The sequence below is a fragment of the Podarcis cretensis genome, assembly GCF_951804945.1.
Source record: "Podarcis cretensis genome assembly, chromosome: 13".
In the NCBI taxonomy this organism is placed as follows: domain Eukaryota; kingdom Metazoa; phylum Chordata; class Lepidosauria; order Squamata; family Lacertidae; genus Podarcis; species Podarcis cretensis.
This window is the reverse complement of record NC_137182.1, coordinates 4,654,259-4,680,829: the sequence shown is the minus strand read 5'-3', so window position 1 is coordinate 4,680,829 and position 26,571 is coordinate 4,654,259. Positions and strand designations below refer to the sequence as shown.

The following is a 26,571-nucleotide window of genomic DNA, read 5'->3' as shown; positions in this document are numbered from 1 at the left end:
TCCCTTTCATTTCAGTATGTTAAATGACAATGTATAACTTAGGAAATGCATGTTCGCCACTTAGGAAGTTCTGCCTGTTTCATAGCTAGTGACAACTGTTACACAAATGCTCTATATTTGTGGTATTAAGCCACATTTGTATGTAACGCTAAACAATGGTTGACTGTTCTCCACTCGTGTGCTCCACTCTGTTAAGAATCCTGGCTCAACATGGACAAGTCAAATGAACTCTGAATTAAACCAACTGTGGTTAGTTAAAGAAGTCAGCTTCATAACCCATGGTTCAGAGTTGCCTTGTTTAAATTGACTTAATTTAAGGGTTTTTTGACTCACAATATTTGGTTCATACTTAATGCTAAACTAGCATCCTTTGAAAAGGAAGTCGAATCCTTCTGGCTGCCTAGCAAAGCAAGGGAGAGAGGTGTGATTTTCTCAGGTTTCTTCTAGCATGTGCAAAAAGCAGTGAACCTATGACTTAACATGCAAACCAGCCCTTAGTGGCTTATTTTTTATGGCTTTCTTGATAATGTAATCGGATGTCAGATATGCTAACTTTAAACAAGTAATCCATTTTGCAACAAAGAGGGACTTTGTATTCATTATATATTCATAAACCTTTAGCGTATTCTGACACTCCATTTGGTCACAAATTGGAATCATTTCCCCCCCCCCCCGGCTCAAGGACTGAAGGTTAAATGAAAATTCGAGTTATAATGCCTCATGTGTTTTTTGTTACAGCACAGTAAAAGAAATATTATTGGATACTTTGAACACAAAGACTCTGATAATTACAAGACTTTTGAAAGAGTAGCAAATATTTTGCATGATGACTGTGTCTTCCTTGCTGCATTTGGGTAAGGTTGTTGTTGTTGTTGTTGTTGTTGTTGTTGTTGTTGTTGTTGTTGTTGTTGTTGTTAAAAAAAATACAATGATATATTTGGGTAGCTCAAATAAATTAAATGCAGAAGAGTAGCATTAATCCACTGAGACCACACATCAGTGAATACATGATTCCATAAGTTATATTTCTCTAGCATCCCTCCAGAAACCCTGCTGACAGGAATCTTAAAAACTAGGGACACTTGCTTCCAAAATCTGAATTTGAAGGTACTATCTCCTCAAAGAAGCTACTCCATGCCCCGTTTTTGTAATCTGCTCATACTCTGCCATGGGGAAAAACTATCTGGCTTGGTTTGCAGTAGAGACTGGGATACTAACTGTAAATCTGCTCCTTGCCCTGTATTTTGTAAGTGTACTTAACCTTGAGTGTACTTAACCTTAATAAGAAGATAAATTGTAACTACCTGTCTTAGGTCTGTTTCCAAACCAGAACGATTTAGTGGGGACAACGTGATCTATAAGCCACCTGGGGTGAGTTTAAATATTTTTCTATCCCTTATCCTTATACTTGATAAAGTAGCTAGCCCAAATCATGTAGTCCTCATATTAGATTTGGTGCTTCCTGCCAATTGGAGCATGTTAAAGTTGCAGTTTTCTAGTGAATTCAGCTAGAGGTGTTTGGGATTTTTTACCACCTGATTGTGGAGATGCCCAAGATTGAAACAGGCAATTAATATCTACTCACCCAACAATATGCACATAGATACGACACCAAATATATGGTAGGCACCTCTGGTAGTGGTGTTCCACAAGTTGCTTGCAACACACCTATTCATCCACACATTCCTGAACACTAGTTTTTAGTTCTAGCTCTATTGCAAATTCTATGGTAATGTTGTTTGTTTAGTATTTTACTGTTTTATTGTGCTAGTTTTTAATCCTATAAACTGCTTTGTTTTGTTTGGAAGCTGTTGTATAAATGTTTAGATAAATGAGATAAATAGTTATTGATTGTCTAGGTGTTTTAGAAATCTAACAGTTGAAACTTCCAAAGAGGAAGATTGTGTAGTGATTCTGGAATTCCTCAGTAAAAAAAGAAAGTTTGGATGTGTGACAAACCTTTGGCATATTAGCTACAAGCTCCACATTTTGAAACCATTTTAAAAAAACCCATATAATAGAGTGTATTGCAGAACAGATCATTCACAAATCTGACTCCTTAAATTTAACAAAAGACGTAACCATTTTCTTCCTTATAGCACTTTTGGATCTGAAACTTTGATGTAGCATTTCAGAACTAGTGTACACCTCCATAGCTGCTTTGGGCAGGGTGGGGGGTGTCCCTTGGAACAGAATGTCATAAAAATACATACATTTTTAATTCTATAGAGAGTTTGAAAATCTTAGTAGTGAACACTGTATTATTGGTCATGGTACTATTGATGGTCCAGATCAGTCATCTATGCCTGGCACCTTTTTAAAGAGCCAAGCTTTCCCAAGTCTCAAAGATGCTTTTGAAAACAGCATCCTATTGAGAACTTATCCCCTCCTAGGTGTAGTGTCTAGGTGTTCTCTCCATGTGATCTTGCAGTATCATGCTGTGCTTTCCCATGCCCCCTGCTTGATGCCGTTGGCGGCTGCTGGCAAGCAGGGTGAGAGGAACCCTGCAACATACTGCTGCCTAGACTCTATGGCCAGGGGTAGAAGGAGCTTGCCACAGAGCTTGCTGTGCTCTACGACATCTCCATCACAGAACACTACAATATGTATATTTTAATGGTGTACAGTGTTCTTGTTTTTCCCCTGCTGGTGATTTGACAAAACAACAATCCCCTTTTAACAGGAAAATGCTCCAGATATGGTTTACTTGGGCTCTATGACCAATTTTGACTTGGCTTATGCATGGACTCAAGATAAATGTGTTCCACTTGTTCGTGAAATTACATTTGAGAATGGAGAGGTAAGGAGTATCTGATTCTTCAGTCTTTCTAGATATTTAAGTGAGAAATTGTGATAAACATGTTTGGGTCTCAAAAAACCACTTGTCAAATGCTCTTTATTTACTTTATGATATCATGTTTTTAGCTATAAATTCCCAAACTCAAGTTAAGTTAGAGTTCCCAAACTCTGATGATGGCTTGTATTTGAATAGTATATACTACATACCCTACCCATATGGTTATGCAGTGGCGAAGAAATGGGCGTGCGGGCTGCCCTGGGTGTCATCACTGATGGGGGGGGGGTGACAAAATAAGAAAAAATATGAGTTTGTTTTTTTTAATGGGCTCACGAAACTTTTTAGTTCAGTCAACAAACATAACGAAATGCAGCTGGCACTGGGCGCCACACCACGGGGGCTGGCACTTAACACAGGGTCTGCAGCGTGCCCGAGCCATGTGCCTCTCCTGGGAGTGACGTTGTGGCTTGCGCGTCTGCAAGCTCCGCGCTGCCTAAAACGGCAGCGTGGGACCTGCATCTGCCCTCCGCCTCTCCCTCAGCCACCCTACAACTGAGGGGGAGGTGGCAGAGAGGCTCCATGCAGCGCCCCCCGCCAGCACCCCTGGCTGCAGGGTGCACACATCACGCACGGCACGGCACCTGAGTGGCCAACTCCGCCACTGTGGTTCTGCAGATTTTTGTTGTTTTCTTGGTTGCAGCATAAGTAAATGTGTTAGTGTGGTGATCTAGTATAAGAGTATACAGGAACTGAGGAGAAAAACAAGCTATTAGGTACAGGTGTCATGCCCTCCCCTCCCCCCCCCATTTATGTGCATCGACTCATGCATGACCATGCTCAGAAATAAATAAATCAGTTGGCTGCTCCTACCTACTGCCAAGATCCTCACTCCCTGTGCAGTGGAGCATGTGTCCATATAAACACACCAGCCCAGCCCCAGCTGCAGCATCAAACTCAAGGTGTGAGCAGGCAGGCAGTGTTGCCACAGCCCATATGTACTTGCCCATGTGCCGCACAAGCTGCGCATCCCTGCCTCGGCTGCTGCTGCCAATGCCAGGCTGCTGAGCCTCAGACAATAGAGATAGGTAGGAAGAGGGGACCAGAAAACGTAGCTTGAGCTATATATAAAAATATGCCCAGTGAACGAAGCAAGACATTAGAGCTCGTTGGTTTGCTGTGTGGCTGGTAGGCGCTCATCCCATGTGATGTTGTCCTGCTGGAATGGAAAGAACACCTGGAATAATTTAGGACTGAGGTGGTTAGCATGCAGAGCAGGGAGAGCACCTGAATCCAGCTTGAGGCCAAAACCTAAGCTCCCTTACCCTAACATGGGTTACTTCTTCAAGCAGTTCGCACCTATCCAGACATGCCTGAGTTTGGTAAATATGTTAGTAAAAAGCATCCTGACATGTCAGCCAATGTGTGCTTTTTGCTGTCTCCTGGGGTTTTGAATCAGTTGCTCAACATTGCTTTTATGCTATTCCAAATACATCTTTTAGCTACTGGAACAAGTAAAATTTTACTCCTCTGTTTTTAACCATTGATGGCTTTCCTTAGTTGGCCAAATGTATATACCATGAACCTGATAAAACCTCATTCTGGCTTACACTTGGTATTTAAGTTTCCCCATTAGAAGTATCTGAACTCCCAGCTCATGAAAATGTTCGGCCTTTTTTTGTTTTGGAGACTGTTCCCGTGTTAAAACAAATATTTATTTGAAGTGTTGCAGGCTCATCTGAATAGTTATGTTTTGTACCTTGAAAGCTCTGTCCACTCTAATTTGAATACTCCTTTACATAATATGCCAAGAGTTGATAAACATGGAAGTCCTGCAGATTCAGCTGAAAATGTAAGGAAAAAGTGGTAGAAAACGGAAATCACTCTTTGCCAATTCTTCTCTCTCCACATAGGAATTGACAGAAGAGGGTCTTCCTTTTCTTATACTCTTTCATATGAAAGATGACACAGAAAGTCTAGAGAAGTTCCAGCAGGAAGTTGCACGGCAGTTAATAAGTGAAAAGGGTAGGTGTGTGTTGTTGCCTTGCACTTTGCATTTAATTCCGTTTGTGTGTGTTGCCTTTGAATCCAGAAAACAATATTAATTGACAAATCGGAATTTATTTTTTTTGCTGTGAGTGAAAGAGTTCCTCTAGAATGGGGCAGGGTAACCTGTCACCCTCCAGAAGTTTTTGGACAACAGCTCCCATCATTCCTAATCCTTGGCTATGCTGAGTGAGGTTGTTGGAGTCCAACAGCATCTAGAGGGCCAAAGGCTCTCCAGTCTTGTTCTACATCCTATCTTCATCAGTACCCACAGTGGCAGGTTTATGTTAAAGGTAAAGGTAAAGGTACCCCTGCCCGTACGGGCCAGTCTTGACAGACTCTGGGGTTGTGCGCCCATCTCACTTAAGAGGCCAGGGGCCAGCGCTGTCCGGAGACACTTCCGGGTCACGTGGCCAGCGTGACATCGCTGCTCTGGCGAGCCAGAGCCCACACGGAAACACCGTTTACCTTCCCGCTGGTAAGCGGTCCCTATTTATCTACTTGCACCCGGAGGTGCTTTCGAACTGCTAGGTTGGCAGGCGCTGGGACCGAGCAGCGGGAGCGCACCCCGCCGCAGGGATTCGAACCGCCGACCTTTCGATCGGCAAGCCCTAGGCGCTGAGGCTTTAACCCACAGCGCCACCTGCGTCCCCAGGCAGGTTTATGTTACAACCACTCAAGTCAGTAGACTACAGTCAACTTCCACATAAACGGGTTAAGGGTCTATAAGAATATAAAGACAAAAGAAGAGCCTTTCTGGATCATACCAAAGTCTCATCCATGGCCAACCAGATGCCTATGGGAAGCCCACAAGCAAGATCCAAGTCCAGGACATAACATTTCCCTGTGCAGCATCCTCTGCAAACTTTGTAGCTCACATATATGATTAGGGTTATGTCCTCAGCAGCATAGGGCTGTTCTTTGCATTTTTGAGAATGGGCTTGGGGATCTTTAAAATCCGTGCCTCATCTTCAGAGCACCTGTAACGTGCTGCTATTGGTGGTAGCTGACTTGCCAGGGTTTGAGTCAAAACGGGGATGTGGGGAATGGAGCTACTTTAAGCAACACCTGAGGCTGTAAAAAGGGTGTATGTGTGAAGGTGTTGAAAAGTGGTGGAAGCTGATGAAATGGGACATGGGATGAGCCTGCTGATATCACTGCAAGGTGATATCTAACTCACACTTGCAGTAGATCAACTTAAATCAATGGACTCCAGTTACTTAAGTTACTTGGCCAGCTCTTAATCTGACTAACACTGGATTCACAGTCTAAATTGACAAGACCTTGTTTAAAAAAAGGGGAAAAAAGAACTGAGCTTGAAATGGAGGAGGTAAGGAAAAGGCTAGAAGGAAAGCAATTGAAAAATGTTTCTGATGAGTCCTTGCTTAGGATAGAGAAAGCTCACATAGAAATCTATATTAGGGAACATTTCTTCACCATGCTTCATCCCAAATTGAGAATGGAGTTGCATGGGACATGTGTAATTATTTCTACAACTGATTGCAAAAAATGGCTGTTTACATACTTTGCAGACACTTCCAGCTGTATTCCATGGCCTCCCAGTGCATTTATGCAAGTATAATATGAATGTATGCAGTAGTTTCATGTTGGTTATCTACAGACACTTTATATGGTTTCTGCTTATGTAGAAAATTCATCACCTTTGTGGTGGCGCAAGGTTAATAAATGGATGTTATAAAAAGAGTTCTTTTATAATTGGTCTGTTGTGGATGTCACATGGAAATATGTCTACCAACACGTGGGCATATTTCTACCAGTCATTATCTAAAGACCTATTAAATATACTGTTGTTTGTTGTGACTTACATTTTTAAAAAACAAACTAAAGTTTGCTTCTGAATTTCAAGGTACGATAAACTTTTTACATGCTGATTGTGACAAGTTCAGACATCCACTCCTTCACATTCAGAAGACTCCAGCAGACTGTCCTGTTATTGCTATTGACAGTTTTAGGCACATGTATGTCTTCCCAGACTTCAGCGATGTGGCGTGAGTAGATGATTTCTTTTCTCTTGGCCGTCCAGCCTTGAAAAGAGGGAAGGGGCTCGTGTGGGGAGAAGGAGAGGGTGGACAACCAATGCCTTTTTCATATTATGTAGCAGCGTGTAAAAATAAATGCTTACCCCAGTCCCACCAGCCACTCTGGGTTTGGATGTATTAGAACAACACAAAATGCAATCAGCATTCAAGGCCCCTCATCCACAGTACAATAATTGAATGCTAAAATGTGCTGGATTTTAGAGAGCCCCCTGTGGGTATTCACACAGCTACCATGCATGCCGTTTCCCCCTTCCTGCTGTAGTTTCTCTGCACTGCTGGATTCTGCTCCACCTGGTCCCCCTGTGTTGTGGCTTTGGGCAACATACAGTGCTACAAAAGGAAGGAGGGGCTTTTGGATTCTGAAAAACAAGGGGCTTTGGATTCTTGATTCTGACCGTTTTTTTAAGGAAAAGAAAATGGATTGTTCTGAAAGGAGCACACAGTAGATTCTCAAAGTAGCATAGGCAGGGAGTTGATGATCAGATGCTTTTGAAGAAGAAAACAAATATAAATAACTGGAGGGATACGTCCCAGAGGTTCCCTCTCACAGTGATGCCATTACCCAAATCTATGGTGCAACCACCATTGGAGCACTGTGCACAGTTCTAGTTGCCTCACCTCAAAAGGGATATTGTTGTTGGAAAAGGTTCAGAAAAGGGTTGCGAAGACAATCAAGGGGATAGAGCAACTGCCCCCTGAAGAAAGGTTGCTGTGTTTGGGATTTTTTATTTTAGAGACAAGACATAGCATGATAGAAGTCTATGAAAGTATGCATGGCATAGGGAAAGTGGGTAGAGAAAAGTTATCCCTTTCTGATAACATGAGAACTCGCAGTGAAGCTGAATGTGGAAAGATTTGGTACAGGTAAAAGAAAGGATTTCTTCACGGAACACATAGTCATACTGTGGAATTTGCTCCCCCAGGAGACAGGGATGGCAACCAACTTGGATGGATTTAAAATAGAATTAGGCAAATTCATGGAAGAGGAGAGGGCTACCAATGGCTGTTAGTTGGATGCCTATGCTCTGCCTTTACCGTTGGAGGCAGCAATCCTTCCAAATACAGGAGCAGAGAAATGCTTGAGTGCTCATGTTCTGCTCCTTGGGTGCGCACTGTGAGAACAGGATTCTGGACCGCATGGGCCATTGGCCTGTTCCAGAAGGCTAGTCTTACATTCTTATGAAGTCTCACCCTCTGACTTGAACCATGATGGGGTGCCCCTCCCCCATGGACCAAGAGGGTGCAATTCATTTGCAGGACCAGTAGCAAGGGAAGTAGAGGGTTGTTAGCCCTGCCCTTATCTTGTATATTGTCATGACAGAGACAAATGTTTTGAGCCTCCTGGTTTGGGCTCTCTTCATATTGCAGTGTTATACTACTGTGTTTCCTAGATTTCTGTATTTAGCACTTAACATACTACTGGCTTAAGCCCCTAATCTTCAGCGTTAAGACACTGACAACATACAGAACACTGGTTGCTGTATTCAAGCAGTCTTTGATGTGGGGAAACAGTAGATGATCTCTGAAGAATTTTAAACTGATACGCCATCAGTGTTCATCTCTGGTGTCTATGCAATTACTCAAGCACTGGAGAAACTTTCAAAGGCGTTTTTGTCAATACAGCTACCTGACAGTCATTTGTATTTGTGAACTGTGCATTTGGCACCTGCTGTTCTCTGCTGTATTGTAGTAAGCAGGGGGCTGAAGGGAACATACAATGAAGTTATTGGGTTGGCCAGCTCTGTGGGAATTAATGAAGGGAATAAATGCTTGCTGTGTCCCCAGGAGCAAGGAAGAAAAAAGAGCTATTGGAGTAGCTTGCCCCAGGCCCTAGTCTAGCTCTCAAGCCAGTATTATTGACTTTAAAAAAAAAAAACTTTGGACATATGAAATATAATCATACATTTTTTATTTTAGATTTTGTTTAGGATTTAGCTATTTTCGAACATAGTTTTTGTATGAAAGGCTAAATGCTTTTTTCAAAGAGACAGGATGATTGTCTTTTGTAAGTCTGAATGCAAGCCTCCCATCCTTTTTATTAGCATAGAAAATACAGATTACATAGGCAAATAGGAAAAAGAATAAAGTGTGACTGGGAAAAGAAAATTAAATTGCTAGGAAAAGGAGGGAAAGCTGGATAATGGACCAAAAGTAGAACAGGTATAAACCAGCAATACTGCAGTGCTCAGTGAATTCCATATGAACTTGCCTGATACAGTACTTGTACTCTCTTTGCCAGCATTTAAACATGCTCTTTTTTTTTAAAAAAAAAAAAGATTTTTATTAAAATTTTAAAGGTTACATAAGTAATAAAAAAAATAACAACAGGAAAATACCCAATTAAACCAAAAAAGAAAGCAAAACATAAAAACAAGTCACATCAAAGAAAAAAGATAAAAAATGGAAAACAGACAAGAAAGGAAAAAAGATGAATAGAATAATAAAAAAAAGAACAAATCAAACCTTTACATAACTTTCTTTCTTTAGCTTATTTCCTTGACCTCCTCACACCTCCCCTCTTTGTATTCTGGTTCAGTTAGATATTTCAGCAAATCCTTCATCTTTGTTTTTATCCTAATAATTTATCTTAATATACTGTAATTTAACATTCTCTTCTTTCACCAATTAATCATCCATTTTTACTTTATTTAATCTTATTTCTCATTGAAACTAATATATTGAACTTAATCTCTTAAGACATTTCCCCTAGGGTCATAAAAATTTCATTCCACGATTTTTCCATTTCTCATTAGATTTTTTTTTTTAAATCTCCATATATACACTTTAAATTCCCAATTTCCTTCCACCGTCTCCCCTCCCCGGTCCCGGCCCCTGCCGTCAGTTCCATCAACCTCCCAGCGTCCATCAACCTGGAGATCTTATATCCGAGGCTCTTAACTCTTCTTCATTTCCTTTCTGCCGATCTTCTTGATAATCTTTGGTACTAAAAAGCAGATCTCGGGGGAGCTCCAACCCAACATTTAAACATGCTCTTAGAACTATTTTTTTATTCCCGTAGGCAATCATATTGTATTGTGAGCAGCCTTAGGTTTGATTATATCATAGAAAGGCAGAGTGCCTCTTGCCAGACCCCAGAACAAAGGTGTCGTGAGCATTCTGGATTTTGTTCAACTTTATCATTTTTATTTGTGTGGATTTTTTTGTCTTTGTTTCAGTACTCCAGGTAAACTCAAGCAATTTGTACTAGATTTGCACTCTGGGAAACTGCACAGGGAATTTCACCATGGTCCAGATCCAACTGATGTAGCACCTGGTCAGGTAAGAGCAAGCACTTTAGTCCTGCCCTCCTGGGCGAGGTCTGAAATTGGCAGTATTAAAGCAAGCATGAGCATTCTGTTCTCCATGGGAAGACTGTGTGGTTCAGAAGGAATTATTTGCCATTTGCGGGGGGGGGGGGGATATTGATCTTTACCACATCAAAAGTGAACTTAAATTTATATATTGAATATAAGTAATTGTCATTAAAACCTAGTAATTTTTAATCCTGCACACACACACTATTTATTTAAACTACTCTTTCTTCCTAAGGGGATCAGAAAAACAGTAAAACAATATAAACATACAACAGTCAACACTCAGTGTCCCCAAAATACCTAGGAAGGCTAAGAAAGCCTTGATAGTGTTCTAACTGCCCTAAGCACAGTGAAGGGAGCCATAAAAATTTCCCAGGAGGAGACAGTTCCAGAGACAGTGAGCCATCACAGAGAAGGCCCTCTCACACATGGTCACCTTGTGAAAGGGGTTCTCTTAACATCATTGGGTCCAGCAAGATTTTTTAATAGATTGATCTACCATCTGCTTGAGGCTCCTGATAGTATTGTTCTCTGCTGAAGCGTGGCATTACCACTGCAGCAACTCACACTCCCTGTGTGTCAGCTTTGGCCAGGATGGGTCGTGACCTACTGGTCGATCGCGGGGGGTCCGTGGTAGATCACAGTCAATCCCCCCATATAATAATAACAATAATAATAATAATAAAATAAAAAAAGCTCAACAACTTTTGTCAATCCAATGGGTAGATCGCTGCCAGTTTTTTTTTATAGTAGGAGTAGATCGCAGTCTCTTGTAAGTTGAACATCCCTGGTCTAGGGCAAAGGTAGAATTCAAGTAGAACAAAATCCATCAAAACAGGGCATCCAAATGCGAGGATTTTGTCTACAAAGTGTATTGCAAAAGAGTTACAGCAAGTTGTCCCCAGGGAATTGCCTCCACAGGGAACTTTGATCTTCTGCAATGGTTCCTCTGGACCATTCTGTGTAGATGCAGTGATGGTGGGAAGAGAACTCTTGGCCACCATGGAGTAGGTTCTATAGTGGGCTGGAGCCAGCTGGGGGCCTGCCAATTGCCCCTGTTTCCGGTCGCATCCCAACGATTGCAACAGGGAGTTCCATTAGCGTGAGCAGTTTCTGAGCTCTGGGCACAGTACTGCGCCTAAGATTTCAGATTAAAAGTGCAGAATGGAAGAAAAGGAAGACCTTTTTCTGCCTCCCCACTTCCAGCTACTCTGATGACTGGAAAAGAGACCCTCTTAAGAATGGTGGGCAGGGGGGTGGGCAAGGGAAGGGCTTGACCATGTGAAAAATGAACATAATATTTTTAGCTGCAGTTCATTTATTTTCAGCTTTGTATTATTATTATTATTATTATTATTATTATTATTATTATTATTATTATATTTAAAAAGGGCGCCTAGATGGTCCATTGTTGCGCCCATAACCAGATTTAAGGTGCCATTTAGCTCCTAGCTTTCATATCTCAGTTTCTAACACTGGCATGACCTGTTGCCTGGGAGGACCTGGATGAACTGGAGTTAAAAACAACAACAACCCTATTAGCACACTTCACTCAGTAATAGTCTGGCTGACAACCCCCCACCATACCTTCCTGCTACCTGAGACAGCTTCTGTGGCTGAATCCCCCAGAGCAGCTCCCCTTCTCCACAAACACATAGGGCTAGTCTGAAGGCAGGTGAGGCTTTCATCTTATTGCAGCTAAGTAGTTCTGCATCTAGTCAGTGTCTGGATGGATGACTGCCTGTATACCAGATGTACACAACCTTGAGTTCCAAGATGGAAGAAAGGCAGGACATAACTGTAATAAAATGCCAGCAGTCAATCCAGTTATACAGCAGAGGACAATACCAAAATCAGAGCTATCCAAACTAAACAGACATTTGCTTCAGAATAAGAGGGCCAGTGGTAAAGGTTGTGTTTAGAAGGGTGACTTGGGGAGAGAGGGTGTGCATGGGTGTCGTTTCCTGAAGACGCTTGAATGTGTTTGGGGGGGGGGTGATCCAAGGGAGGAAACAAATATTGAGTGTGGGGCTGGAGAGATGAGCTTTCTGTGAAATGGGTGCTCTGTTGGAGCAGAGAACTTGTGGGTTCGAAAGAGTGGTGTTGAGTTTTGGAGTTCAGACTCTACCTCTGCCTTGTCCTCATTTTGCTGAGCAAGTTTTTGTTTCAGTCTTGCCAGTTTCCCTTTTGGGAAATGGGTATGTGACTGATGGCAACCATTCTGTGACAGTGCCCATGACATCATCAAATTTTCAAATGGGTCCAAAATGGTTAGTGACTCCTAGTCCATATCTTCTTTATAGCATATCTGTGATTTTGTTCTTTCCAGCCACTTCAAGACATAGTAAGCAGCCCACCTGAAAGCTCATTCCAGAAGCTAGCACCCAGTGGACATAGATACACCTTATTGCGGGAAAAAGATGAACTCTGAAAGCTCGAAACCATCTCATAAGCCTTTCAAAACAGCAGCCGTGACTCCTGTGGGGTGGAAATAGGAAACCTATATTTTCATAAATTCTTTGTGTTTTTATTTTTAATCTTTTTTTTTCTTTGCTCCCTGCGGTTTGTAAATACGTTAGTGTCATTTTGGACAGCATCTTTCCAAAGTTCTTATTTCATCAAATGGTTAAGTAAAACTTTTTTTAAAATCCAAATGAAGGTGTTGACATGGCCAGCAACATGCTGTTAACTTGCACTATCCCATTAACAGGACTTCTAGGTTTCCTTTGGTGTAATCTGACCGCCTTATCCTTTACTTCCACATGAACATCATTTTGTTAATTTGTTTATTGATGGGCTATTCTGGATACTTGGGAGGGAAATAAATTACAATTTTACATAATTTGTGTTGTGGTTCCTTTGTGTGTGTGTGTGTTTAAAGGAGTGGGAAGAGAATGGAGAAACATTCATCGGCCCTCTTACAAACTCGGCCACTGTGAAAGAGATGCTGGAAAAAAAAGAAATCAGCTGTGGGATAACTGCTTTAAAATAAAATAAAAAACAGAAAGATGAGAAATTTTGAGAAGTATATCTATAATAGTTATGCTTTGTAAGCATTTAGAAAATGTTTACAAGGACAAAGATGTGTTAAACTATTCCAGATCTTCTGACACTTTAAGCTAGTGAAAGAAAGAACTTGCCTGAGTGCTGCTTACTGTTAGCATATCAATATTTTCGTACCATTATTTTAATCTGATAACTTTTCTGTAAACTGCCCTGTGGTCCTCGAGTGAAGGATGGCATATAAATTTAATACTGGTTTCTAAAAAGCATAATGCCTGAACCCGTTCAACAGCTACTACTTTCATGACAGTTTCAGTACAATTTGTTTGATAGCTGCCTTTTAAAATCTAATTTCCATAGCAATAGTTTTAATTGCTATCCAGATTGATTGGTAGACGTGACTGAACAGTTTGGAATTTCACACATTCAGAAAAAGATTGTGACAGGTCTCTTCTAGGGCACAGTGTGAGGTGTGGAAGAACATACAGTTCAAGTGGTCTCCAGCATAAAAAAATTATGCATAGAAACTAGTACACTAGGGAACAGTTTTCACTAGAACCTGTCTTTCTGACATGCTACCTTCCCATCCACAGGGAAGTTTTGCTATGGGTGGATTGTTGAGTAATCCTCAGATGCATCTCAAAGTAGTGCAGTCTGAAGGAGGAGTGAGGTTTGGCTTTGAACTTCACTGCTACCATTAATAGTTATGGAACAGCCTATCACCTGGAGCTCCATAGAATTATAGAATTGGTAGAGTTCGAAGGGACCATGAGGGTAATCTCATCCAACTCCCTGCAGTGCAGGAATCTTTTGCCCAAAGCGGGGCTCAAATCTATAACCCTGAGATTAAGAGCCTCGGGCTCCGCTGACTTGAGTGGAAAGGCAGCATATAGATAGTTGCTCACCGCTATCTGAAATACAAATGAACAATTTTGCTTAATATTCAATTAAAGGATTTTGGAGGAACTCAAAAATTAGTTGTACAGATCTGTGGTACAGATGGAGAAAATGCAGCTTGAGACATGAATCATTGCATGATGTTGTTTCAGACTCAGTAGGGTCCTCACATGGAGGCAATGTATCTCTGAATGGGTATCACTCCTTGGGTTGGGGGGTGATACATTAATGCAGCCCCATACGGGGCTGCCACCATATAATGGGGGGGGGGGGCGCTTGTGTAAAGATGCGCTGGTTGCAAAACTTTGTGCAAAGTCAGCCATACATTTGACTCACATTTCAAGCAACCTATCAGATCTTTAAACAATGGCTGATCTAATTGAAAACTGAGAGTAAATATGGGGTCTCCTGCTTGTGCTTACAGTAAATTGTAGAAACTACTGTTAAACAATGGTAGAATCACGCTAAAGGGATTCTTGTTTGTAGTGGTGGTTTTTCATATGTGCACAACCTTTGGCAAGCAACTATATCAGATCAGGCAAAACACCCAACATTCTTACCAACTTCTGCTTGTTCAGAAGAAAGGCTTAGCTTCCCAGCATCCTCTTTCCCACAGTGGCTAACTGGGTGCCTCTGAGACCAGCTCCCCCCCCCCCCAAAGAAACAAAAGCAGAACATCAGCACAGTAGCCTTCTCTTGCTCTTCTTGCTAATATTGCCACAATTCAGAGGCCTCTGTTCCTGGATGCAGCGTAGAGTCATCACAACAACCATGAGTTGAGTAGTAGCTTGATAGCCTTGTTGATATGAGCCAGTGTGATCTCATTTCCTCTTGAGAAAATAGCATACAAGTATTAAAGTAAAATGGCCTTTCCACCGATAATTTGTCACATCCTCTTATAAGGCACGCGATAAGTTGGCAGCAAATACCATAGTTTAACCGTGTACTGTGTGGAGAAGTACTTTTGTCTGTCCTAAATCTCCCACCATTTAGTTTCATTGGATGGCCCCCAGGCTTGCCAAAGCCCAAAGATCATCTAGAGCAGTGTTTCCCAACCTTGTGCCTCCAGCTGTTTTTGAACTACAATTCCCATCATCCCTGACCACTGGTCTTGCTAGCTAGGGATGATGGGAGTTGTAGTCCAAAAACAGCTGGAGGCCCAAGGTTGGGAAACACTGATCTAGAGGAATGGTAAGAACTTTGTTTAGTCAGACTTATTATTCTTTTAGGGTGATTTAATTATTCCTTTAAGCATCCTTTTAAAAGATGGGATGGAGGAAAAAGAAGTCTAGGCCATCTGCTACCTTGGTTAGAAGCAGATTAGCAGTGGCTTCTTTCACTGTTTTCTTAAACCACATTTCTTAGGTAAAGGTAAAGGGACCCATGACCATTAGGTCCAGTCGTGGCCGACTCTGGGGTTGCGGCGCTCATCTCGCTTTATTGGCTGAGGGAGCCGGCATACAGCTTCCGGGTCATGTGGCCAGCATGACTATGCAGTTTCTGGCGAACCAGAGCAGCGCACAGAAACGCCGTTTACCTTCACACCAGAGCGGTACCTATTTATCTACTTGCACTTTGACGTGCTTTCGAACTGCTAGGTTGGCAGGAGCAGGGACCGAGCAACAGGAGCTGGAAGCAGATTAGCAGTGGCTTCTTTCACTGTTTTCTTAAACCACATTTCTTAAAAGGTAAAGGTAAAGGTACCCCTGCCTGTACGGGCCAGTCTTGACAGACTCTGGGGTTGTGCGCCCATCTCACTTAAGAGGCCAGGGGCCAGCGCTGTCCGCAGACACTTCCGGGTCCCGTGGGCAGCGTGACATCGCTGCTCTGGCGAGCCAGAGCCGCACACGGAAACGCCGTTTACCTTCCCGCTGGTAAGCGGTCCCTATTTATCTACTTGCACCCGGAGGTGCTTTCGAACTGCTAGGTTGGCAGGCGCTGGGACCGAGCAGCGGGAGCGCACCCCGCCGCAGGGATTCGAACCGCCGACCTTTCGATCGACAAGTCCTAGGCGCTGAGGCTTTAACCCACAGCGCCACCTGCGTCCCCAAACCACATTTCTTAGTCAACCCTAATTGCATTGTCAGACATGCCCCAACCATTCTATGAAGATTGGTTGTATTCTAAGTTTAGTGATGCAAAGAGATGCCTGTCTAATATGGTTGGTTTTGCCCCAGGTAGTGGGCACTAGTACTACAAAGGAACCTGGACACTTGGACACGTCAATCCCTGGCCTTAAATCAACTGGCCTTACGGAGCGCACTTGGAGCACAATCCAGCCACAGTTAAGCACTTTAAGATCTCATTGATTTTAATAGCGCATGCTTAACTCTAGCACTGCAATCAATGGAGCGCCCATGTGCTTGCCTCCCTCTGACTAGAAATGAATTAAGGACTGCCCAAATGGCAAAGTGCGTCCTAGATCAATATCCACTGTAAGAGTTTTACTAGATGTTTCATCCAGAGGAAATTACTGAAGAAACTCTGTCCATACCTTTACCTGACTCTGAAGCCCATAATAATGTATTTTGCTCCTTAATCAAGTGAAGACAACAAACACAGGAAGCTCAATTATTTCTTTCCAAAGTGAATGTTTCAGCAGTTTCTACACAATTTATGTATGCCCTAAAATATATGGGAGTTGGTTGCATATATATATATATATATATGGTGACCTCTATCATTAATTGTCTAATTAGAGTGCTCCTCTCTATTTTTTAAGTGGGAAAGTCTGTGAAGATCGGGCATTGTTGTACAGTCATTGTGTAACATGAAGCTTTGTGTGACAAAGTGATCTGTGGAGTGCAAATTGTGTTGCTCTCCCTTTGCCTGCCTCCAGCTGGCTGCCTGAGCGAGGGCTATGACTTCAAAGAGGCTGGTTATTCAGCTCTTTAGGAAATAAATGCTTCTAGGTAGGATCACTTACCTTACATGGATTAATTGCAAAAACTAAACAAAACAAAACAAAATCCACACTTCTTTCTTAAAAACCATTGTTTTAATTTTATAAAATAATATTTAAAACATGTTAGTTTTACAGTCATGAAGAAATCCCACACTGATTAAAATGTGCCCACCAAAAGGAGTTTTGTGCTCAGTTCAGTAAGTTGCATATAATATATGGTCACCAAACTCCTTGGGGACAGAAGCAAGTGTCATCACCAACCAGTTAGTTACAATGATGTGAATACCAGCCTGTGGTTTCCCAGTGTTAAAAGTTGGTTTTTATTCAATCCTTCATTGTGTTTAGGTTGTGTTATTTCCCAGAAAACTCAATAATGATAGAGATAAAATGGACATGTATGTATGTATGTATGAATTAAAGCCGAGACAGTGACATATCTGGCATGTGACTCTTGCTGGTATCTACCTGTAGAGAAGTTTAGGAGAACCAATGACAAGTGTAACACAATGAGATATTTGGGCACCAGGCCCCTTGCACTCCTAAAATAGTAATAATACAGGAATATGTTGGCAGCTCTTAATTTTCTCCATGGAGATACTTTGTAAATATGAAATACTGAACCATGCATTAAAATGAGGTGATTAGATAATACAGCCTCTCTTTTATAACTCACCATTAAAGCTAAACGTAAAAAGGTAAAGGACCCCTGGATGTTTAAGTCCAGTCAAAGGCGAATAGGGGGTGCAGTGCTCATCTTGCTTTCAGGCTGAGAGAGCCAGCGTTTGTCTGCTTTCCGGGTCATGTGGCCAGCATGATTAAACCGCTTCTGGTGCAACGGGGCACCGTGACAGAAACCAGAGTGCACAGAAACTCTGTTTACCTTTACCTCACCATTGCTCTATCCTGAAAAGTGTAATTCTTCGGGGGGTTTTTAGAATACCTTCGGGTATAGGGCGGTATAGAAATAAAATAAATAAAATAATAATAATAACTTGTTTTAATTCAAGAGCACCTTTCAGGGCTACCCAATCTGCTTCCCTGACAGGAAGAGCCCTAAGGCTCACGTCCAATTTAAGTGCAAGGGATTGTGGTAATGTAGCAGGTTGGGTAATGTAATTGGGTAAAAACTGTGGAGCTTTCCGTTGCATCTTCTATTTGGGGCAGCTGGTGGAGATTTCCTGATCATTCTTTGTTCTCTTTTTCTGTGTTGGTTTTAGACCTGTGAAGCAGCTGCAGTTCTTGGCACTTTGAAACCTGCTAGAAGACCAAATGGGGCACCTCGCTATTCTACCAATAAGCGCACCTGCCGCAGGCAGAGCTGCCAGCTTGTATTTTGCTGCCTCTAAGGGGGAAATCCTGTTAAAAGCAGGCACCTGTAGCAATGCATCTCCCACATGGGGCTTGAAAATATTCCCCAGATAATTGGTGCCTACATAAGCCTTACAGATTAGTGAATTACACACACACACACAGTGTGGGAGGGGGAGGGGAGGGAGAGTCACAGTTAAGAACGTATACCTGTCAAAATTTTGATAACCTGGTGGACATAGTGGGATAGCGAGGGCCGTTAAAAAGTGAAAGCTGTGGCAAATTTACATGGAACGTAATTTTAAATAAAATGGCGCTTGTAAATAAAATACAGTACTTTACATAAGATAAATGGCCTTTGTTTTAATTGTCCAACATAAACATACCAATAGTAGCATGCCTCAGTTTTTTGGTCCAAATTTCATGGTTATAGGAAAGGGTCACACCTATAGGTAAGTCTCTCAAACCCTTTAATGAAATATTAGAATGTTACACATAAAATGGTCGAAGGATTTTATTTAAGTTGCATAACAATGTGCCAATTATTACTTACCAACTCACCAGTTTAACACTTTAAAATTCCTGCACGGGTTCCTGATCTTCACAAGACCCACTTTATAACAGACTAGCAGTCTCATCCCTGGCATTGCTCAGGGATTGTAAGAAAACAAAAAACCAGTGAGGTTTTGAAAGGTTCAGTTTATTATATTGATTCAAAAAGTCATCAGATGTTAGCCAGATGAAAACCTGCACCTCAAGAACCATCATGCAAAGTTCAGTTATGAGATGTTAAGAGGTGTCCAAGTGAACAGCAGACAAAAACTTTCCAAAATATATGTCGACTTGAAGTGTCATGTAAAAAAATTGAAATAAAAGACCAACCTGGAAAAGCATTAAAGCCCTCTGAAAAATATTATATTTTCCTGCTTTTGAAGTAAAAGTTGTACAGTTGGCAAAGTGAAGGACTTTGGACCACCACAATTTGGTTGTGATCTATCTGAGGTTTCTAGCGAAGACAATGGGAAATGGGTTGGGAGGGGGCAGGAATGAAGGGGTTTGGTCTATCTCTGCCATTAATGTTATGATTGACAATAAATTTAATTTGCAACACATTTCTTAGATCTTCAAACCCAGGAGTAAATTTCATTCAAAATGTCCTACTGGAACATGTCAAAGAGCCTCTATTCCAAACACTCTGTAATGAGAACAAGAGTTCTTATACAGCATTGCTATGTAATGCAAAGCATATGTACATTTGTATATGGAATGGGGCCTACTCCATTTTTTTAAAGTAAGTTTTTAATAGAAATGCAACATGATGTTCATATAAAACTATAAAAATATGAGAGGCATGATGTTTGTCTGTTGTTTGCATCAAAATGCTACTACTCAAAATAATACGGATTTTCCCACCAAAATAAAGATCTCATGCTAGTGTTTGTTAACATCAACATTTCTCTAAGCAATTAATTAAACATCATATTTTTAACTAATATTATTTAAATATATTTAACTGTAAGCTTGTATGATCAGAAAATAAGCTTTCTGGACAAATAGAACCCTAGTTTGGTACACATGTGGATACCAAATCACACCTTTGTGATGTATATTATTACACTGTCCTAAAATCCTTACAGGATAAAGGTAAAGATAAAGGGACCCCCCCTGACCATTAGGTCCAGTCGCAGACAACTGTAGGGTTGTGGCACTCATCTTGCACTCATCTTGTACAGCTGGTCATGTGGCCAGCATGACTAAGCCACTTCTAGCGAACCAGAGCAGCGCACAGAAACGCCGTTTACCTTCCCACTAGAGCAGTACCTATTTATCTATTTGCCCTTTGATGTGCTTTCGAACTGCTAGGTTGGCTGGAGCTGGGACTGAGGAACAGGAGCTCACCACAGCGCTACCCACGTCCCTTACGGAATAAAGGAGGTATATAAATATTTAAAATAAAATAAAATCTCTCTTCATCAGACTCATCAGTATCTTAGTGCACTTGACCTCTGTACCTATTCCTCATCAATTTGTGTCTATTCATTGCATCCATATGGTAGGCATTTATTCAGTGGCTATTACCTGCAGAGCCATGAGATTTGGTCATGAGTTGCAATTATATGGCGCCTAATAGAAGAGCTGTGGGTGCAGGATTGGGAGTGGGTCAAAGCTTATTGTGGTGAGAACACTGCCAGTTCAAACGGGGCAGAGGTTTGGGGAAGTTGCAAATCTCTTTTTAAAAAATTAGTTACATGGGAGTAAACCTCCAAAAATGTTGAAACCCCTTTATTTTCCTCTAAAGAATCCATAAACATCCCTGCAGTAAAACCAATATTAATATTCCATATGTACCAAGCAAGACATAAATAAGTCCTACTAACAGCTGACCTTGAGTGGGACCCCGGTCTCAGTTCTGAAAAGTGTCAGCCCTCTGCTGCAGACCCTCCAAGTGTCCCTCTTTTCCAAGGATGTCCCTGATTTAGAGAAGCCATCCCAATTTCCGATTTGAACCCGGAATGTTGCACTTTTTCTTAGGACGTCCTTATTTTCATTGGAAAAATGTTGGAGGGTATGGAGTTATCCGACCCCCGAGCCGTCTGAAGGGGAAGTTTTTTAAATGTTTAATGTTTTATGTTTTTATATATGTTGGAAGCTGCTCAGAATGGCTGGGGCAACACAGTAAGATGTGTGGGGTATAAATAGTAAAAATATCACTATGGAATGGGACATCATCCCTATTTTCATGGGATAAATGTTGGAGGGTCTGCTGCTGCTGGCTGCACAAGCGCAACCTCTGGGCAAAGCAGTGGTATAGGAAACGTCTCCCAAAGAAGGGGCCCAACAAGCCTTTCCTTGCCAGACTGATTGAAAGGTCCTGCCAACAGTTGTGCTGCCAGGAAGGAGGAGATGCCCAGGGGGCCTTTCAAGACCATGAGAGCCTGCACCCCTCTCTCCCAATCTCCCTGCTCCTGCAAAAGGGGATGGAACAACTGGGCACTCTGAAAACCCCCAAATCCTTGAGCATTGTTCAGTTCTCCTCAAGGTGCCAACTTGATTCTTAGACTAAGCCACATGCTGCATGCTCATCTGTGCATTTTTGGACATTTTATCAGCTGTTGAGCTTTATTGTCATACCTCTTTATTGTCATACCTCTTGGTTCTTAAGGAAAGTGGTCACCGTAACTTTGGTATGAAAGAGAGCATTCACATTTATTACCTGTCTTGCTTGAGATGTGGATTTTCAGATGTAGGTCGTCACTGTTGTCTTCTCCAAGATGGTAGCCCGACTGGTCTAAATGTGTTAGCAGAGGAAGAGGAAGGAGGCAATGTTTGCCTATTCACCCTGCATTCCTCTGCAATAGTGTAGGGCGGGGTGCCCAAACTTTTTTCAAAGAGGGCCAGATTTGATGAAGTGAACAGGCGTGAGGGCCGACCAAAGTTATTGAGCTTTTTTTAGGATTGAAGTTGCTGAGCCTTTTTTAGGATTTTACCCCAGGACATATACTACCATGGGGACTGGGTTAAATCAACCAGCAGGCCAGATTAGGCCCCAAAAATGCTGTAGGGAGTAGCAGAAGAATATGGAGGGGAAATCAGAGAAGAGCTGCAACTCATTTGCCCTGGTCCACTGGATCAAAGGACCTTGTGTTCATGGAAATGCTCCTTCAGATCCAGCTCATTGTTTCCCAACCTTTGGTTAACAGCAAGGTAGCTTCACTGTTGGGACGCAGGTGGCGCTGTGGGTTAAAGCCTCAGCACCTAGGGCTTGCCGATTGAAAGGTCGGCGGTTCGAATCCCTGCGGCGGGGTGCGCTCCTGCTGCTCGGTCCCAGCGCCTGCCAACCTAGCAGTTCGAAAGCACCTCCGGGTGCAAGTAGATAAATAGGGACCGCTTACCAGCGGGAAGGTAAACGGCGTTTCCGTGTGCGGCTCTGGCTCTGGCTCTGGCCAGAGCAGCGATGTCACGCTGGCCACGTGACCCGGAAGTGTCTCCGGACAGCGCTGGCCCCTGGCCTCTTAAGTGAGATGGGCGCACAACCCCAGAGTCTGTCAAGACTGGCCCGTACGGGCAGGGGTACCTTTACCTTTACCTTTTAGCTTCACTGTTGAACCTGGAAAAGTAATATTCAGAGGTGAGAATTACCTGCCAATAGAAGGACCCCTGTGTCTCTGCACTATTGACAGTTTTAGGTCTACTTCTTGTTTGGAAGGAGGCAAACCTGAGCAGTGACGTACACATACAATGGGCCTCTGGAGGTGGATAATTCTGCTGTGCCTCTGTAGTAGGAGTGATTAAAAACACCAACCCTTTGGGCAGAATTACCCGTCCTCAGCAAGCACTGAGTGGATGAGGTAAGGTGGCAATGGGAAAACACGCAGCAGGCAGCAGGCAGCAGGCAACACATTAAAGGAGGCTTTGGATTCCAGGAGCCTCATAGAATTGTAGCATTTGAAGGGAACCCAGGGTCATCTAGTCCAACCCCCTGTGATGCAGGAATCTCAACTGAAGCATCTGTGACAGATGGCCATCCATCCTCTGCTTAAAAACCTGCCAAGAAGGAGAGTCTGTTACCTTCCAAATGAGTCCATTCCATGAGTTACTTGGTGTATTTATAATGGCATATGATATTAGCAAGTTATATTCAATTGCACTAGTGTGCCCTGAAAAACAGTTGGGGAATTACTAATCTAATGCTATTGCCCTATCATGCCATTTTAACACCTGCCTACTTTGGCGGTTCGAATCCCCATGACGGGGTGAGCTCCCGTTGCTCGGTCCCTGCTCCTGCCAACCTAGCAGTTCGAAATCACGTCAAAGTGCAAGTAGATAAATAGGTACCACTCCGGCGGGAAGGTAAACGGCGTTTCCATGTGCTGCTCTGGTTCGCCAGAAGCGGCTTAGTCATGCTGGCCACATGACCCGGAAGCTGTACACCTGCTCCAAGTTTCAAAGTTTTATTGCGGCAAAAGCCAGCGACACAGAACACCACAAGGTCAAACAAAAGGAAATCAACAACAACATCAAAAAAAAAAAAAAATTACACAAGGGAACTTTGCAGTGTGCCATTCAGCAAGAGAGATTTACGCTTCCTGATTGCTAGAGTGCAAAATTTGGCCACCTCATATGATACTGAGCTTGAGGAATCTTCCAGAAGGTATTTTCGTAGAATTTCGGGGGAGGATTCCAAATAATGTTGTAGGGGTATAAATTTTGATAAAAGTACGCCGGCTCCCTCAGCCAGTAAGGTGAGATGAGTGCCACAACCCCAGAGTCATCCGCTACTGGACCTAATGGTCAGGGGTCCCTTTACCTTTACCTTTTACCGTACTTCTGTAAAAGTTATTTCAAACTTTTATCAAGGTCCTGTGCAGCAGGAAAAGCTGATGCACATTAAAGAGGGAGCGGGTACAGTGGAGACTTTTTTGCCAGTAGGTTTGCCAGTTGCATTTTGCTGTTATTTGATCTATCTTGGTGAAAGTATGCAAAAGCACTCCCTAAACTTCAGCCCATTTATTTGCAAGTAAATCCTGCTGTTCCTAGTGCGGCTTTCTTCCATTTAAGCATCAGGGTTGCAGCCAGTCCCATATTGACTATTTGGGCCTTGATATGTCTGTTCTTTTTGCTCTTGGTGGGCCGGTTCTTTAACCCTTCCCTGGGTTTTGCCACTGTTTCATTAGAAAGAGAAACAGAGCAGTCTCGCCACAAGGCTTTAGGCAAGAGAAGTTATTTTCTGGCAATTTGGATGTGACAGGACATTATGAGATAGATTGATCTCCCTCGCTCCCCCTACTACCTATGGGTCATTTTTTCCTTATTTCCTTAATTGCTGGTTCCTTCGCAGTAAAGACGGCGGATCAATTGGGTTAATATAGAAGATTGCTGGGAGGCAGAGTGCCATTGATTCGCCAGCAGGAGCAAAGCCCTGCCTTCCTCAAGTTTTTGGTTCCCTCTTCAACATTCACAGCAGCACTGTTGACATGGTTTTCAATCCTGTCAATCTTCTCCTGCTGAGACTAGATGCAAAGGAATTACGAGTGAGGTTCCCTGCTGGGAAGCGGCAGTAAGCCAATACACACCATTTTAATGTCTGTAATCAGGGACCCCACAGCCGCTTTCAGCTGGTACACTCTGCAGCCATGCAGCCTTAATGGCAGTTCATTAATAGCTTCTGATAAGCCGTACTGGAAGCACAAAATTATATAGAGTGTGGAATTTAACTATTAGGCAATAAACAGAGAAATGTTGCATAAAGGATTGCTAAAAGTTAAAGAAAACAATGGACGGACTGCATTATTTACAGTTCTATTATGTAAATAGATGGGCGTGCTCTGTATGGAGACTCATCACAGCAGACAAATACTTGTTTGGATTTCCCCCGCAGGACACATCCTGCTTCATAAAGAGAGGCATCTAGAATGTTGCCCAAATTTCAGAGGAGAGAGAACAACCTGAGATGTCTGAGTCTGTAGCAAGGGAAGGCAAGCTTCTCCTGATGGCTGAGGAGGCCCTATGTGACATGGTGCCAGAGGGAGCAGCCAAACACCCTTTGAACATGGGAGTCAGTGCCTATGCTCTGTGTTGTGTGTGTTTTTTGGTGCCCATGTCTTCAAAAGGGCTCTCCAAATACAAGGCAGACTATCAGAGGCGGGGCTGGCTCAATACATTTTGCTGCCAGAGGCAAAGGAGAAGATGGTGTCCCACCCTGAGGCACATGCAGAAGGCAATTGGACTGGTAGTTGAATCTTGCTCCACTACTGTTGATAGGACAGTGTCTTCCACTGCACTTGAGGCCAGCAGGCTAGTGTAGGCAGTAAAAGGCAGACCACGTGGCACTCACGGCTCTGTCCCCTCACCGTACCTCAGCATCTGCTGCCTGAGGCAGCTGCCTCACTCTGCTTCAGAGGCCTGGCCTCCGAAGATATTTGAGATCTAAGCAGATCATGCTACTCTTTGTGGTCTCTGTCCAGTAATACATATGGGCTCTGAACATTGAAGCATGTAGAAACATCTAGAAACAATAAAAGACTTCTGGGCCCCTACCCTTGAGCAGGGAAACCTTGTGGTCCCTACAGTTCAATAGTTTTGCTCTGAGGAGAGTTATCATACCACCACTTGCTATAGGTTGGGGTGATACTGTACACCATTTCTCCCCAAAACTTTTAATGGACTAAGATTCCACCCAATGCCTTTTCCGCCAAAGGTTGTGACATTTGCTATGTGGATGACAAAACCTTCAAATGGACCCAATTAGTCTGCAGGCAAATTCCTCCCTGACTCTACATATGGCAACCATTAATTAACTCTAGCAAGGTCAATACACAAGGTGCTCAAGAAGGTAAGCAAGATGAGCAGGCAGGTGAGACAACAACATCAAGGGAGAGTGAACAGGTTCCTCTTCAGTCAACTGCACTCCCAAACTCAGGTGCAGCTGGCTTTTATTTCCAAGTGGTGGACTGGAGTGGAAACTTCCACCATCAAATCATCTGCCCAGGCTTGGCCTCCACCCCTTTCCCTGACTGGGCACTTCATATTTGATGTTGGCTGGTTATTCCTCCGTCCATAGCAGCCAGCTGGGAAAGGATCCTATGGCTGGCCTCCATGGAAACACTTTCTCATCCCCCCAGTGGTGTGAGGGGAAGCCACAACAGGCCTTGCCACCCCAGAGATGGGTAAGTGGCCATTTTGAGAGGGGCAAGAGAATCACACAGGAGAAAGATCTGTTGCAACTTTAGGAGCCTTTTGGGATGCAGAGTGACAGAGTTTACCCCAAGCCATCCTGTTGCAGGGAAATAAAATGGAATAAAAAGGAGCCTTTGCGTATAAGGATAGTATCAGGAAGGGGCCACAGTTCCAGAAGCGGCAAGTACTGGGAGGAGTCTGAGAATCACACAACATAGAGAGAACCCTTTGGGAGTGAGATGGGAGACGCCAGAGAAGCCCCAACTTCTGAGCTGTCTGGTAGCAGCTTTTAACACCAAATCTGAGCTTAGTAATAGAATGAAAACAAAGATGGGCTTTTCAAGTGGACGCCTCAAGCCATTGAAATTTTGTGACCATCTCTGGCTTAAGGCTTCCAAAGGATGTTTAACCTTATGTGATAAAGGAAGCCAAAGATATACAGTTGAAAGCAGAAAGTAATGAAGGGATTTGTCAGATGTTGCAGCAATGCTTACCTGAACATTCACTACCTGAGTTAGTATAATGGAGGCCATGGGCATAACCAGGATTTGGGGGAGGGGGCAGAAT

General features: G+C 42.9%; 1 protein-coding gene and 1 long non-coding RNA gene across 2 annotated transcripts in view; both read left to right on the top strand.

Moving 5' to 3' along the window:
* Positions 1–13,056, top strand: part of ERP44 (endoplasmic reticulum protein 44) — a 33,631-nt gene extending 20,575 nt beyond the window's left edge. The window contains exons 6-12 of the mRNA XM_079949883.1: positions 739–854; positions 1,314–1,371; positions 2,684–2,800; positions 4,708–4,819; positions 6,708–6,849; positions 10,077–10,179; positions 12,544–13,056. Coding sequence (XP_079806009.1) covers positions 739–854; positions 1,314–1,371; positions 2,684–2,800; positions 4,708–4,819; positions 6,708–6,849; positions 10,077–10,179; positions 12,544–12,645 — 750 coding nt within the window. The 3' untranslated portion in view covers positions 12,646–13,056. The remainder of the gene's footprint in view (positions 1–738; positions 855–1,313; positions 1,372–2,683; positions 2,801–4,707; positions 4,820–6,707; positions 6,850–10,076; positions 10,180–12,543) is intronic.
* Positions 13,057–15,298: 2,242 nt separating this feature from the next.
* LOC307200247 lies at positions 15,299–17,453 on the top strand. The gene is made up of 2 exons (XR_013832352.1): positions 15,299–15,479; positions 16,180–17,453. It is a non-coding gene; the product is annotated as an uncharacterized lncRNA (long non-coding RNA).
* The last annotated feature ends 9,118 nt before the right edge of the window (positions 17,454–26,571 follow it).